The 16,708-nt window shown below is 41.6% G+C and overlaps 1 protein-coding gene across 1 annotated transcript in view; it reads right to left on the bottom strand.

Annotated features, from left to right (window-relative positions):
- Positions 1-4,871: 4,871 nt before the first annotated feature.
- The window catches only part of LOC147633697 (uncharacterized), a 29,338-nt gene continuing 17,501 nt past the window's right edge, over positions 4,872-16,708 (bottom strand). The window contains exon 5 of the mRNA XM_086804702.1: positions 4,872-7,381. Coding sequence (XP_086660828.1) covers positions 5,444-7,381 — 1,938 coding nt within the window. The 3' untranslated portion in view covers positions 4,872-5,443. The remainder of the gene's footprint in view (positions 7,382-16,708) is intronic.

Genomic DNA, 16,708 nt, shown 5'->3' with positions numbered 1-16,708 from the left:
CAACTTTTGGAGGATATACCAATGGGTGTGTCTTCTCGCAGTGCACAACTTTTGGAGGATATACCAATGTTGCTTCATAGTGTACAACTTTTTGGGACATACTTTACTAACCACAAGGCTTGAGAGCTTGCTTTATTTCATTGCTTAAAAGTGACCCCCTTTTGTATCAGTATGTACAACAGGGCTTGCTTTGAGCTTATGGGATTTATTTGGCTAGGTGACTTGGCACTCTAGCATCACTTATTTCAATAATAGCCACATTATCTGGACCTTGAGTCGGTGTATTGCATGGATTGGTTCTCTATAGGGAAGGGTCTTTACTAGCCTATAAATGGTATCATCGTAATCTCGGATAGCTAGGAGGTGTGAAAGGTACCATGGAATGTCCTTTGGCAACCTTTATTCTCTTTCAAAGAATAGGTTAGGGGGGTTGAAAAATAAGGGCTCGCACGCCCATTGACGTGTGGTTCGCTAATCACGAGTGGGTAGGACCTCACCCTCTTCCGATAACTTCTCGGCTTGGATCTTCCATTGTCCTTGGGAAATTAAGAATTGGATCTCAAAGGTACCCTTGTTGGCACAAGACTCTCTAGTTGTCCATTTAGCCATTTAGTTAGCATTTATAGACAATGATACCTCCAAGTGTGCTATTGAAGGCAATGGCATAGTGTCCCTTGGCATTTCAGTCTCTTTTGTGGTAGATTCCTTCTCATGCCTACCTTGTCCCGTTGCCTGGCTTCAATGTTTGTGCTACATGCTCTTTTTCCTTGTCCTTCCCTTGTGGATGTGGCTCTAGTGAGGGTGTTCTTTTAGAGTTAATGTCCGATCCTAAAGTCATTAACTAGATCAATGCCCTCGAGCACCAGTAGCTTGTGCTTTTGGCCGTTGGCTCCAACGAGCCTTTCTATAGTGGTGGTCTCTTCTACTCTTAGCTTCTTTAGGGGTAGGGGAGTTGGTTTTGGGGAGTTTTCATCCTTCCTGTGTGGCTTTCTAGGAGTTTGAGTGGAGGCTTGGTCCTCAGTTGGCCTCTTCATGGGCTTTGGAAACTACTGAAGGGCTTTGAGGCTAGAGTAGATTATTACGGTAAAGTAGAAGTCATGCACCAAGGTATTGGCCTCTCAGTGTTAGGAGCTTATCAATCTCTTGTTTAGCAAAATTTTAAACTGAAACCTTAACATATTTCTCTCTATATGCTTTAATAAAGCTTTAATAGCACCCTAGAGTCAACTTTAGTGAATCCATTATGTTTATAGAGAGAGAAGCAAGTACAATTTGCCTTGCCAGGGTTGATGAGGTAATAGAGTATCACATCATTATAGTGATTATGCCATACACATCATTCTCTCTACTTCTAATGCATTATATTTGACCCAAGCATGGTCGACTCTTGGAAATTTCAGGGCATTCTAAACGGTTTCCAACAGTCAAGCTGAGGATCGCTCTTTGCCCTATATTGGATCCACCTACTACAAGGCCTTTATTGGCATGTCATAAGAATTAATTTCTTGGAAGCATCTAAGGTAGTCCATGCCCAACGATGATAGTTTGAAGAAGTCCAAGAGACCCACCTTTTGGATTGGCTTCTACATAGGTGTCGACACTCTTTTTGTGTACGCTTGCATAATAGCTTTTGTCTGTGTGGCCATCCTTTACATGAAATTTTAGTATCCCCCCACTTGCTCTAATTAGTTTGTGTGAAGGTAACCCACCTTGTTACATGGTATGCAATGTAAGGGGATACCTCCTTGGCCAGTGGTATGTAATGTAAGGGGATACCTCCTTGGCCAGTGCTGCACATTTGTCTTTTTTGGTCCTATGGGAGACCTGGCTATGCTACCTACTATAGACATGGCAAGAACACTTGCTTATAACTTTTTTAGACAATCTGCAATGTGCTCTTGGGCAAACTTTGTTTGCAATTACTACCAAAAGGAATGCAATTAAGAAGCAACTCACTAAATTTATAGGGGGCTCTACACCAATTTTGGTAGAGTTCTAGTTGTGGGGTTGACCCCAGTTTAGATTTCTTCACTCGTTCACAAGTCCTTTATAGCATTTAAAGTCCATGTCTAAAAGATTATTCAATATAAAAGCGAGATAGCCCGTGAGCATTTTCTCTTGTGGCATTTAAGTGCATTCATTGTAGAGTAGTGGACCTAATTGCAATTTTAGTTCCGTGAGTGTTTAATCAATTGAAGGTGGGATTGGAGCATTATATACTTGACAATAGTACCTCTTGGCTCTTGAGTGGAGACATCCATATAATTTTCCCTATAAGTGGTACACCACCACATGACATTGCGATGATAGCTTAGCCAAATTGGTTCCACTTATTTAAAGGTGTTCTTCCTCTTGGCTTGAGTGAAGACACTCATTTGCCATATAATCTACCCTATAAGTGGTACACCACCACATCAAATTGTGTTGATAGCTTAGCCAAATTGGTTCCACTTATTTAAATGTGTTCTTGCACTTATAGCTTAGCCAAATTAGTTCCACTTATTTAAATGTGTTCTTACATCATGGTTACGACCTTCTTGGTTGCATTAGCCATTATATATGTAAGCTGAATTTTCTTCCATTAAACTTGCATCCAACCATTACAATGCGTGCTTGCACCAACTCAAGGAAGAAAGTAGTACTAATATTATACTCTTCAAAAGAGTTTCACCAAATATGTATCCATCAGTACTACTATGCACCTTTATGTTTGACCACCATCTACGGAATATACTCCAAGTAATACATTGGTCGATACATCAAAATGAGTACAAGTCTTAATCTTGTAACCTAATTGTGGTTGAGTCTAAAGATTAACTCTACAAGCTTAAAAAGAAGGACTCAAAGAGCATGGCATAACACATCAATAAATTCAAAGGTATCAAGTAACAATTAAGTGCCTTGAAGAAAGTTATTGAAGAAGATGAGTCTATTGTTATACTAAGTGTTGATAAAGAACCATATGAATCACTTGTGGCTACATTTAAAAATGTACCGAACACTAAGCTTCAAGACATAGAATCATCTTTACTTGAGCATAAATCAAAATTCAAGGACAAAGAAACATTCACCTCACAGTGCACAAGCACTCTCTGCAAAGAGTGAAAAAACTCAAAGGAACAATTAATCAATCTCTTCACTTCCAAGATGCTATCATTGTGAAAAACTTGGTCACACACAAAGAATGAATATCATAACAACCATAAACTAAATCTTGTGTATGATTTCTGCAGTAAAAGTTAGTCACCTAGAAGAAGATTTCTACCATAAGAAGAATCAAGAAAACTATGTCGAGATCAAAGATGTTACAGATGAAGACAAAGAAAAACTCTTCTAGAAAAAGAAACGTGATGTTTCTCACCCCTCTTATCTCCATAAAAAGTGTTTTAATAAGCCTTTAAGGCCATATGATGCACTCAAGAGATGAAATTTATAGCCAAAGTAGCTATAGTGCAAAGTAGCACCAAGGCCAAAGTAGCCTAACACAAGGGGAGAAAGAGAGAGTGAAAGTGTAAAAATTATACCCGATCTAGCATCAAGGGAGGGTGTTGAAATAAGTAACGATAGAGTGCAAAGTCACCTAGCCAAAGAAATCCAATAAGCTTAAAGCAAGTCTTGTTGTACCTACCTCATATAAAAGGGGTCACTTTCAAGCAATGAAATAAAGCAAGCTCTCAAGCTCCTTTATGAGTACAAGTCTTAATATTGTAACCTAATTGTATTTGAGTGTAAAGCTTGATTATTTGAGTTTATTCATCATTATGATTGTACTTAAGTATCATCCTAATAAGTACAATCATAATCTTGTAACCTAATTGTGCTCGAGTCTAAAGCTTAATTAGTTTAGTTTATTCATCATTATAATTGTACTTGGGTATCATCCTAAGCCTCTTTATGAGTACAAGTCCTAATCTTGTAACCTAATTGTACTTGAGTCTAAACCTTAATTAGTTTATTTTATTCATCATTATGATTGTACTTAGGTATCATCCACCCTAGCTAGATAAGCTCTAATCACATTACAATTAGTATAAGCTTAATTCACCCTCACCATCACCATCTTCATGGGATCCTCAAGTTTCAATAGGTATACCTAGAGAAACCATTCAAGGAGTGGCTACTACAGAAGACTCCAATAGAGGAAAGAGGTGGATACAAAGGTCGACCGAAGATAAACATTCGATAGTGCTGAGATGAAGAATCATCAAAGATAGTTGTTCTACTACCTAAGGAACCTGAAGTGTTGTGGGCCATGAACTATTGTGCTGCATATCAGTAAACCAAAGGATCAACCTTTATGAGAGAGAGCAATGTGCTTACCTTCACGCTTGATGTAAAGATCGGGATTTTGCAACACTTGTAAAAATCATGAGTTGTGCGAAACTTCTTGATTTTACTATACTACTATTCAAGTCAAGAGCTTGCCACCTTGGCCTTTACGAAAACAAGTGATGTTTGGCACTTTGTCATAGAGCCACAAATACAACTTCCCTTGAGGGTGTGGTAGTCTGTCCATCATCCTCACTTCCTTGTCACACTGGAATGCTTCCATGGCTATGGTGTATGAAGGTAGAGTTTCAATCACCTTCATCAAGGTGAGAAGAAGATTGTCTACACTAAGGGTTAATCACAAAAGAGGTGGATAGAGATAAGAATCTCACGCAAGGGAGATCCTATAATCAAAGCCATCTAGCAAGCAAAATTCAATAGATCACAAGCACAAGAGGGTAGGGAGAAGAGGGAGAGCTCATACGTATTCTATTGCAAGGGATTAAATGTGCATTGCTTAGTGACAAGCTTATATAGACTAGAAAAGCAAACCTATTGCACAATAAAAAATCAAACTACAGAACAATTATTTGCACTTTTGCTTAAAATAAAAAAGAAAAGGGTTTTCACCTTTTCAAGGAAAAAAAACAAGTAAAGATAAGATAGGCTTGAAAGTTCAGACTTCAAGAAAACCATTGTTCAAAGCTGGAGGCAGCTCTTGTAGGACACTCCTATACCTGGGTTGAAATCCATACATTTCTATCAAGCCTATCCTTGTGGCACTGGAACCCCAGCAATGATAACGAGCAAGGCATCTTGGTGCAACAAAATACACCACCCCTAAACTGGCTTGCGCCATGTTTGTCCTGCTATACAGGTTTTTGGGCCCTAGCCCACCATGATTTCGGCAACAAGTTCACGGCCTTGTGCCGCCCATTTCTTACTCCAGCCTTAAGTCCGCCCAAAACATTCCAGGGGCTCCTGCCTTGATCCAAAAAAGTGTTTTCTTATCTTCACGAGGACTGTACTTGTTCACAATGTTCAGACAGCAACTTGGCAAACCTGCCTTTTGAGAAAGCTGCACTCTTTTTCTCTAATTCCCAAAACAAAAATAAATGTGTGGTCAGTCAAGTACCTGCTTCTCAGGCACCAAACCCTGCTTTCTTGAACATTCTCACATTGCCACTTCATCCACATTTGCAGACAACAAACCACAAGGCACTATAGTCAACTCTAAGTCTCTATTTTTTTCTGTTGTGGTAATTACTGACACCAAGTCGTTATTTGGAGAATTTCCTCCTTTACCAATGCCAGATAGATTTGCAGAAGAAAGAGCACCAGGACCCATTGTCAACTCTAAAAAAAGGCAAGGCTCCAAACCACATGTCTGACAATTGTGCACATCCCTACTGCTACGAGAGCTGAAGGCAAAAGCACTTGTATTGCTGTCTTCAGAGAAACAACGCACCAAATCTTTCTCATCAAGCTCACTGCCCAACTGACAAATTGGCTGATTCAAATCAATCGTACTTTGATCCACAGTAATCTTGCCAGTCAAATCTTCTGCTCTAACAACAGAGCTGTCAGCAGCATCCAAAATATTGAACTTATGGATGACTGTAGCTGAATCTGCAGAAACCAACTCAGTAGGGTCATTTTCCCTGCACTGATTTCCTGGCACTTCACCATTTTGCCACCTCTCTGCAGTTTTCTTGCTAAAAACATCAACCAGAGGGGATTCTCGTAATGCATGTACCTCACACTGGCTAGCATTCTCGACCGGAGAAACTTCGTTCTGTGCAGAAATCTGTATCTCTAAATGGCTATCTTGTAACTTGCAGACATTTCCACTGTTTAAAATCTCATTTCCCAATCCTTCAAATGGACTTGAGCACAAAGAACGCTCATTTGTAATGCTGCTTTGAAAGGCCTCGTGAAACTCTTTGACCCTTGAATTTGAATTAGTTAGTATTTTGGTACATTGTTCCCCTTCAACTTCCTTGGATTTCATCTGCTCAAAATGCTCATGGGTCCCAGGTTTCATGTATTTATTAAGCTGCCCAAATTCTTTTTCGCACTCCTCCATCGACTCATTGGCATAAGAAAATTTTGGTCTGGTAATTTTCCTCTTAATTCTTAGTGACTTTCCAGTTTCTTGCGGGTTTCCAACTTCAACTGCACACTTCCTCCTCTTAAAAGAGATAGGAAAGTCAACTTCAACTAAGTCAGAGCCTCTAAGTTCTTCTACTGTGCAGTCAGTCTTACCTAACCCACCTAAGTTATCTTCCTCACAAGCTTGAAAGATTTCATTTTTTTCAGTTCCTCTATCTTCTGCAGATACTTCTGTTGACCCTCTGTTTGTTATCATAGCACCAAAAATGCCATCACAATTTGGCACATCCATATCTTTCTCTGTGATCTCATCACTACTCAGATAGTTATAATTAGGTGTTCCCAGCCGATTCTCTGTTCCTTCACCATTGGTTACTCGAGCAGATATCCTGGACCATACTGAGGGCTTGTGGTTTATCCTGTCAGCATGTAGTCGTGAAAATTCCTCTGCATATTCATCTGGCTCCAAACCAGCCCTGCACATTCCTCTTGCTCCAACATCTGTCATTTTCTCATGCATCATCTGTGTAGACACTGAAAGGCTATACTGAGAGGTTTGAAGCATCCCAACTAATGGTCTAATCCTATTTTCGTCTATGCTAAATCCTCTATTCAAAAAATTGAACACTTTGTCAGAGGAAGCATGCATGACCTGCTTATCAATTAGCTCATTTATATTCCTGTTGTTTTCATGAATGTCATTTGGATAGCTGCTCTCAACAAATTTGTCTGGAAAACACTTTTCCAAGTTTGGCATACCATTTGCATCACTCTGCAACCACCTATCACTAAAGGAGTCATCATAAACTGTGCACTGGGCAGCCTGAAGCTGTCTAGGAGAAGTGTAACTTTGTACACTGCCATGCTGCGGACCTTCATAAGTGCTCAGAGAATAATCAACAGGAACATACTCCTCAACTTCGGATGCCTTACGATCAGGAGTACTGTTTTTACTCTGAGTAGCAGACTTCCAAAGAAATGCTTTGCATAACTTATAGACCTGGAACAAATGAAGCAGTACAGATTAGTAACATGTACATATACATCAGACACATAACAAAAGCGCTACTTTATCAATGAAAGCATATATGCGACATGAACACGACGAAAGCTGTAAGGCAAAAGATCCCAAGTGGCCGATCACATTTTTTGGACAATATACATATATATATATACCTAGATGAATCTAGGAACATGCCCAAATTCACCTTTTAGGAACGTGCATTTTATATACTCATGGTAGTCAACCCACAAGACTATATAACTATCAACTCCATTATGCATAGTATGGACTAGATACTACGACATCCCCACTAACGTCAAGTTGTCCTCTTTGCTCAAGGTTGTGAGCTAGAGCTACCCCCAACAGTAAAAGTGTAATGATGCTGACTTTGCATGTCACCTATTGTAGAATCTTGCTCTTCCACACTGATGGCAGGCTCTCTTAAATGCTCAAGATCCACGATCTCCTCAACAGGAAGGCCTAGTTCCTTAGCCTTCCAAGCCTTAAGGCTTTCATAAATGTGCCTTGGTATGGCCTTACAAGGTTCCACCCCATGGCCCTTTGTATGTGTGAAGTGTGCCTTCAACCGTGTAATGCTACCAGGATGCACCTCTGCACAAAAATTGCGACTCCATTTTCCTAAGCCTGAGCCTACATACTTGCTCTCCCATGTGACATTGCTCCACAAGGGATCCTATGTACGAGGCATCTTGCAAAGTTGCAAGAGAAATACTATGTTGCTTGTAGTGAGACCCTGCACATGTTATGGGAAAAAATCCCATTTTAGTACACCCATAGAATTTATGGGGCTAGAGGTATAGCTGCACATATATAGAAGCATATGCCCAAAAAAAAGGGGCAAAAGGCTGCAAGCAGCAAGCTAGAGCAGCCTAGATAGTATACTCTACAGAAACATATGCAAACGTTGGCTTACCCGGCAGCAGTATTAAGCTTGTGAGGGTGGACCGTGGACAACAGTCATGACTCGTGACCAATCGGCCAACTTTACACAGGCGACAGCAACAGGTACACAGATGATGGCAGCTGAGTGGGAGTCGTGGTGGCAAGTGTGCAAACAGCAGCCTCGAAACATGTGCCACAAACGGAAAGTCGGCACAAGTGATAACGTTTTTTTTTTTGGGAAAACACAAGATAAAAAACATGTTTCGTTAAACAAAACTTTCATGAAACGTTTCGGTCCGTTTCATACCAGCTGAAACACGTTTCGTTGCTACACTGCACATGAGTGACGTGGTGAACATAGATTAACGCTAAGAACATGACAAGTTAACACTAATAGAAACTATGCAAGACATAATAGAGACACACACACACACACACACACACACACACAGAGAGCACGACATAATCTACTGTCTTTTGCTATATTTACAATGATGATCTTGGATCTGGACCACTCATGCATGCTCTAATGGACATGAGGGCTGCTTGGTCTTGTTGCTTCACAACTTCTATGGTGATCCAAATGCCTTGGTTGCTGCTGCCCTTGGTCTTAGTTCTCTAGCCCTTGGTCTTTTATGAGCCCAAACTGTCATCCAAAAAGCCCTTTATTGTGTTCATATTGTGCTCAACTTCTATTGGTCACCCTCTGAAACCTATCTGGCTGTTAAAACTGCCCAAAACAAGCCATCCTCACCCCGTACTTTGCCTAGAAAGTGGTTGCAAGTAGGAAGCATGTCCACATGGCACACATCGATGATGTGCATGACATCCCCTCCTAAACCTGGAGCACTACGGAAAATCATACACCTCTTTGCTCCACTTTTGTTCTGGTCCATCTCTAGGCCCCGCTCCATATTCACCAGCTCAATCTCCAAGCTCATTGGCTCCATTATAGGAACTTCCGGAAGATATCCTCTGTATCGAACTCCCAAAAACTATTTGGAAGCTCCACAAAGACTGAAAGGGTAACCTTATCCTCCTCTCAAGTTTCGAAGAGAGCTACCTCTACTAGTTTTCTATTCAGGTTCATGTTCAAGTTTGAGGGGTGGCAATCTAGGCAATGAAAAATTTGCTCACATAGTCATTGAACATACGCCTTCATCTTAGGCCAGTAAAACATCCGGATGACCCGCTGTAGGAGCATCATGACATTCATACAAGATCCTTTTCCTAATCTCAATACTATCTGGTACACAAACCTTCCTAATCTCAATACTATCCGGTACACAAACACGAGTGCTTTTTCCAATTCCAACTTTAAAAACCTTGTTTCCATATGTCCATCATCTTGACCATTTGTCCGGGCATGAGTTCTATCATGAGAAATGATTATGGAGGACCAAATAGTTACATTCCCTCCCTCTTATATCACAGTTGTCTTCAACTGTGGCATAGATATGGTACTAGCCCCATCTAGTGTTCTTGTGCATCTGGTCTTTCCTCATATATGTGGTGCCTTCTGCTCCTCTAGCAACATCTTTGTGCCTTTCTTTGACCGATGTCCTTGTTCTTGATGGTACATATTCTTCATAGCCTGTAACAAAGGTTAGAAAATAAATGCATACTCACCTTCTGCAAAAACTAGACACAAACTAGTCAACAAACAAGTATGCATCATTCGCATCTACTGGGTATTCTAGGTACTGGCCAGGTAGTCTGGAGCCCACTGGACTCTCACATGCGATAAATCCAAGCATATGTATATACAATGAAGAGAGCTTAGAGATACAATCCCTCCCTCTTAAATCTTTCTTGGTAACAAAAAGTCACAAAAATATGTTCCATTATAGTTCTAGAGATCCTCATCTAAAACTGTCATAAGCCATTACATAGCCCTCGTGATACAAAACTGTTCCAAGAACTTTCATGGCAAGATGTCAATCTGATGATCCTCTAGTCTCTTTAGCTTCTTGATCTGTCAAGTTGGGACAATTTTCAGCAAAGTGTCCCTTCTTTCCACATTGGAAACACTCATAGTTGTCAAGTACGAAAAGTTCGATTCGGTGCGGTACTTTCAAATACGGTCTCGGAACGCACCGCTTAATTTTAAAAATAAAAATACATTGGAGATACGGTGAATTAAAAAATACTTAAAAATATAGATATAGATGCAAAACTTAGAGAAGTTACAACTTACAACTTATAAAGTTATAACTTACACAAAACATAAATATTTAGAATGTTGCAACTTGCAACTTGCATAGAAAATGAAAGTAGACAAATGTACATGTGACATGTCAAAGAGTCATGAATATATATAAAGCCACAAAAGTCGGCATACGGCATGGGCAAGTACAAAATGTGAGTACAAAAATGCAAAAAGCCCACAGAGGACTATAGAGGCTAAAAGCCTATGTCAACATCTATGTCATGAATCAGGACTCGGAGCTATCGCTAGGCTCTTCAATATCCTTACTAGAGGAGGACACCTCAAAGCTCCCACCAAAATCCCCATCGCTAAGAACATTGCCCTCATCATCATATTCAGGCTCCCTAATATCACCATGAACTGCCGAAGAAGACTCCGCAGTGGAAGCATCCTCAACTCTAATCGTTGCGGAGGTAGAGCTCCGAGAGCCACGTCTTACATAGGTAGCAACTCGGTGATCAGAGCCTCCAGAGCCAAAGGTAAGAATAGGCCGAACCTGTACTCCACCTCTAGCTCGGTGGCCACGACGAGTGCGAGAGACTCGTCTATCAATCTCCTCTAGCTCTTTGTAGAGCTCTGCATATATGGCCTCCTCCTCTCCATTACGCTCCTTGTGGACACTTTTAAGAGTGTCCACCGTCAACTTGAATTCGTCGACGTTTACCTACAAGTTTTATAATTGATTAGGGGCTAAATAATTAAACATTGAAAGTTATGTAAGTCTAACATGTTACATAACAATATACCTGTCTAGCTTGACTCATATCGTGCATTGCATGCACCGTGCGTAAGTTGTTGCGGCAATAGACCAACCGCTCTAACTGTCTCGTGCTCAGTCGATTGCGTAACTTCGTGTGTATAAGTGAGTAGGAACTCCAGTTCCTCTCAGTTCCTCTCACATGCACCCGAAGAGCAATCCTAATCCACAATAAAAATAAACAATGTTCAGGATCTAGTAACTACACATAATTTAGTAACTTAGTACCAACCTGCGCTAGAATCCTCAAAGCCACTCTTTGTAGGTGAGGTTGTTGGTAAGCAAATAAAGGGGAGAATATCTTATATGGAACAAACAAAAGAACAAGTATGTAGATTCAACATTCTATTTTAGTTTATTACTTATTCTTGAAAAGTTGAATCTTATTTACCTTGTTAGCATATACTCTGGATCAAGCTTATCAAGGACTGTGGTGCGAGTAATCTCAGCAATGGTCTCTCTCATAAAGAGAGTGAGGAGCCCCATAGTAGCCCCCTCCATGTCTGTCATGCGTAAAACCCTATACAAGGGAGTAACCGCAATGACTAGGACGCGGACCTGGCGCCAGAAGAACTCTCTCAAGCATAGCCGTTGAATGGCTCTTGCCTCATCGACACGCAAAGGTATCTCACCTTGTATCCATTCCTGCCACTCCGGTGAAACCACAGTTACTTGGAGCTTAGGCATGACATCATAAAAGCGCTCTAGAAGAAGCCACTTTGACCAAAAATGATGCTTTTCCATGTGCACACCTTATGGTCCCTGTTCCCTTGCCTTCTTCTATCTATCCAGTGTCCGAGCAAAGGTTCCATCGTGTGAGAAGAGCTAGGAGGGCCAAAAAGTTACATAGCATCATTACCATGTGCAGATTTCAATAAAATCCATAGCAACGCTTTCCCACAGTTCATGTGGAATGGGTAAAGGCTGAAGCAAACCCAATGTTTTGTGCCTGTCAAATTCGACTTTCTGACACACCAGGCACTCACGAACATAAGTTTCGATATCCTTGCATAAAGCTGGCCAAAAATAATATCATTCCAAAGCCTATGTAGTAGCTAGCATGCCACGATGACATGCATATAGAGGAACATGGCACTCTTCCATAATCGTTTGACGTAAATCTTTGACCACGCAAATGCAGTTCTACATCATTAGAGACCCATCTCGTACCGAAGAAGATGGGACAACAATACCTCCAATCAAATCAGCCCAAATAAGCTGGAAATCTGTGTCCAAAGAATACAAATCTTGCAACCTTGACAAGTCCTAATGGTAGGCGGTAGTCACTGCATGCACTTGAGGCCTCCGTGACAAAGCATCCGGTACCAAATCCTTCTTGCTTGGAGTATGCAAAATCTGAAAATGAAACATGGACAAAAAATTTGCCCATCTTAAATGCTTCTTTGAAAGTTTAGGTTGTGTGAGAAAGTGTCGTAAACTCTGATGATCTGTTTTAACCATAAATTCAATCCCCAAAAGGTAATGTTTCCATGTTTGTAGGGCATGAATGACGGCTAATAACTCTTTCTCATAAACCTGCAAATACCATTCTGCATGTTGTAAGTGGCAGCTTTCAAAAGCCTCTCCATGACCCTCTTGATTTAAAACAACCCCCAAACAATCTCCACGTCCATCACACTCGACCACAAGGGGTCTATGCAAATATGGAATGATAAGAACAAGCCCTGAGATAATGACATCCTTCAACTTTTGGAAAGTTGTTCTCTCTGAATCAAACCAACGGAATACAGCTTTCTTCTTCGTTAAATCATGTAAACGGAGAAGCCAAGAAAGTAAAGTGTCGAATAAATCAACGATAGTAAGAACATAAGCCGGTGAAACTCCTGACTTGATGTACATTTTAAAGCTCAAGCCAATCCTTAATAGCGTGGATCTTGGCAGGATCCATGTGCATACCCTCTTTCGAAACAATGTGCCCCAAAGAATGGATCTCTGACAAGAAGAATTCACTCTTCTTTCCATTGATGAAAAGCTTGTGTTTCCTAAGCTCTTCAAACACAATGGTGAGGTGCTCCTTACGTTTTGCCTGACTCTTTGAAAAGATAATAATATCATCAAAGAAAGTTCCGGTGAACTTGCGGTGAGGTGTAAAAATCCTATCCATCATCCTGTTAAAAGTGACAAGTGCATTTGTAAGACTGAAAGGTACTACCAAGTATTCATAGAGCCCGAAAGATGTTCTAAAAGTAGTTTTATGAACATCTTAGAGGCATCACTCTAATCTAATGATAGCCACTCTTAAGATCAATACAACTCAAACATGCAGCTCCCTCAAGCTTGTCAAGAATGTCATCGATTCTAGGAATCTGAAATCTGTTTTTGACAATTATCTTGTTCAGAGTTTTGTAATCTACACATATCTTACAAGAACCATCTTTTTTCTGAACAAGTAATACTAGAGAACAGTAAGGCGAAGAACTCAGTCGGACCAATCCTTTCTCAAGATGGTCATTCACTTGAGTCATAATTTCCTCATGTTGGGTCATGTTGGGTGGTACTTACTTTGTAGGGAGGTCGGTTAGGAGGGAAACTACCAAGGATTATGTCAATACAATGATCCTTTGGTCTCTCTCGAGGTAACTGTCCATGTAACACGCGGAAGCTCTGGGGGTCTTCTTTCAGCCCTAAACACTCCTGGAAACATGCTGATGCAAAACGCAGATATGAAGAGAGAGTAGAGAGAGAGAGATGTGCTGGAAATTTAGTATATTTCTATAGTACAAAAAGGTACTTTTCTACAGCCCTAGGCTGTCTTCATAAAAGGGTGATAAACACCAAAATTCTGGTCCCTACTTGGACCCTAAGGGACTCAATCCCTAAAGGACTGAATGTCTAGAATGAGGAACCTTTGTGCCTATTTATAGGCCTTCCACAAGACTTGGAAAACTGGCCGACTGCTGGTCGGCCAGTCAACAATGCATTAAACGCCCAACCCGACTGGGCTTCTTCTTGTGCCATCATGCGCCTGCAGCCAGAGCAAGTACAGCCACCTCCTGATGTGTAGCCGCCGCCTCAAATCAGGTACAACCGACAACAACTGCAGCCGACTGCCCTACCTTGAATCCAACGCAACTAACAGGGCATCCTTCCACCTATCTCCAAGTCCATACTGCCAAAAAGTGTTCTGTGCTCCATCATCCTGGTCTTTTTCTAGCTTCCCCTGCTGGACTAGCTGAGGAACTTGTCCATGGGCATATGTGCACATGACATTCCCCTTTGCTAAACTTGATGACGGGATTCCAACCTGTTCTTGGATGACTGTCATCATCCCATTCTTTTTTTTTCGAAATCCCTCTGTCATCCATCCATCCCTGGCAAACCCTTTTCTCTGAAAGCCCGGCCCGGTCTCCAAAACCACTCTGTCTCAGCTTAAGATCTATGCATCTGTTGCATCTAGTCCACAATTCATTCCTGCCCTGACCTTGAACACTGTCTTGGTCTTCATTCCTGAGAAATGAGTCTGGCACTCTCACATCACCCTTGGAGGATAAACCTCCCTTGGGACCGTTGCCCGGGAACCTATCTGGCTCACAGGACTGCCATCCCCTCTGGCTTTGTGGAACACCACCAACAAACCTCCTCAGAGCTATTCCCAATTCTGTGTTCCTTGCCTTGGGCTTCGTATCCGTGTGCTTTCCTGCACCTTGGACCTGTACACCATCATATGGGACTGATTCAGTGTTTAGCTTTGTTGAGCCTGATGCTCTGATACCAATGTAACACGCGGAAGCTCTGGGGTCTTCTTTCAGCCCTAAACACTCCTGGAAACATGCTGATGCAAAACGCAGATATGAAGAGAGAGAGAGAGAGAGAGAGAGAGAGAGAGACAGAGAGAGATGTGCTGGAAATTCATATATTTCTATAGTACAAAAAGGTACTTTTCTACAGCCCTAGGCTGTCTTCATAAAAGGGTGATAAACACCAAAATTCTAGTCCCTACTTGGATCCTAAGGGACTCAATCCATAAAGGACTGAATGTCTAGAATGAGGAACCTTTGTGCCTATTTATAGGCCTTCCACAAGACTTGGAAAACTGGCCGCCTGCTGGTCGGCCAGTCAACAATGCATTAAATGCCCAACCCGACTGGGCTTCTTCTTGTGCCATCATGCGCCTGCAGCCAGAGCAAGTACAGCCACCTCCTGATGTGCAGCCAGAGCCTCAGATCAGGTACAACCGACAACAACTGCAGCCGATTGCCCTACCTTGAATCCAACGCAACTGATAGGGCATCCTTGCACCTATCTCCAAGTCCATACTGCCAAAAAGTGTTATGTGCTCCATCATCCTGGTCTTTTTCTGGCTTCCCCTGCTGGACTAGCTGAGGAACTTGTCCATGGGCATATGTGCACATGACAGTACAAGTAGGGTGTCAGCAAAGCAATCAGCATAGTCACTTAAGAAGTTACCAAGGTGCTTCATTGCATCATGCCATAGGCTCGAATAGAGGAAGTTTCTAGCCAGGTCTATGAGGGGGAGTCTTCACAATTGCCGTCTGTGCTAGGTGGAGAATCTTTGGCCTCCATGGCAGTTGCTTCAATTTCAAAGCTAGAGGAGGACTCTCTCACCTACTGTTTTGAATTGGGTGGAGTTACTTCAGTGACTAGTGTCAATGGTCATGGAGGTAGGTGTATCTTCACAGTACACAAGTTTTTTCAACTTTAGCACCAATAGCTAGAGTTTTTGATTCAGTATATCAGCGTAAGTATTACTAAGAGCATGTTCCACAAGGAGATGGTGATCTGGACATTCAGGTGCCGAACAGTACTGATAGATACAAATTTGGTGGGATTCTTTTAAGGAGTATTGTCCTTGATTATGCTTTCTTCCTTCATAGTGGATTGAAGTTGGTGTGAAAAGTTATTGTGATCCATCTCTGTCAATGCATTAGAGGCTAGAGTGTGGATAGCAGAGATCTGTGAGGCCATTCTTTGGGGTGTTCATCTCGTGAGCTACGAGAGGATACTCATTGATCCATAGTGTTTTTTCTTGGATGGGTGGACAGACAAAAAGTGCAAGATTAGGCAAGAGTTGGTCATCTTGACGTGCTTGAACCAACTCTACACCCAACCAAATGCGCTTATGGCAAGAGGTTGAAGCACTATGGTATGTAGTACCTCCTCTCGCAGCAGGTTTCTTTGTTGGTCTTTGTGCTAACGCGACAAGGACGAAATGTAAGCCTTCGCATTGGATGCAAAATTGTCTCGCAGTGTTCGGGATCTTGGATACCTTAGATGAGCTTTGCTTGGATTTTTTCTTTCTATGAGAGGGTACTTTATATAGACACCGTGCAACTCAGGGCAACTGTGATAAAAGTGAGGGAGAATGTGACACACCTCGACCTAGGTACGCATGGCTGGCCTGTAGGAGTCGTGCACCATGGCGCGGGAGCAAACGGAGCACAAGTGCCACATAGCAATGATGAGGTGGCAGGTT

Source organism: Cibotium barometz, chromosome 11 (assembly GCF_041138505.1).
Source record: "Cibotium barometz isolate CiBa-2024 chromosome 11, ASM4113850v1, whole genome shotgun sequence".
NCBI lineage: Eukaryota > Viridiplantae > Streptophyta > Polypodiopsida > Cyatheales > Cibotiaceae > Cibotium > Cibotium barometz.
This window is presented reverse-complemented; position numbering and strand designations above follow the sequence as displayed.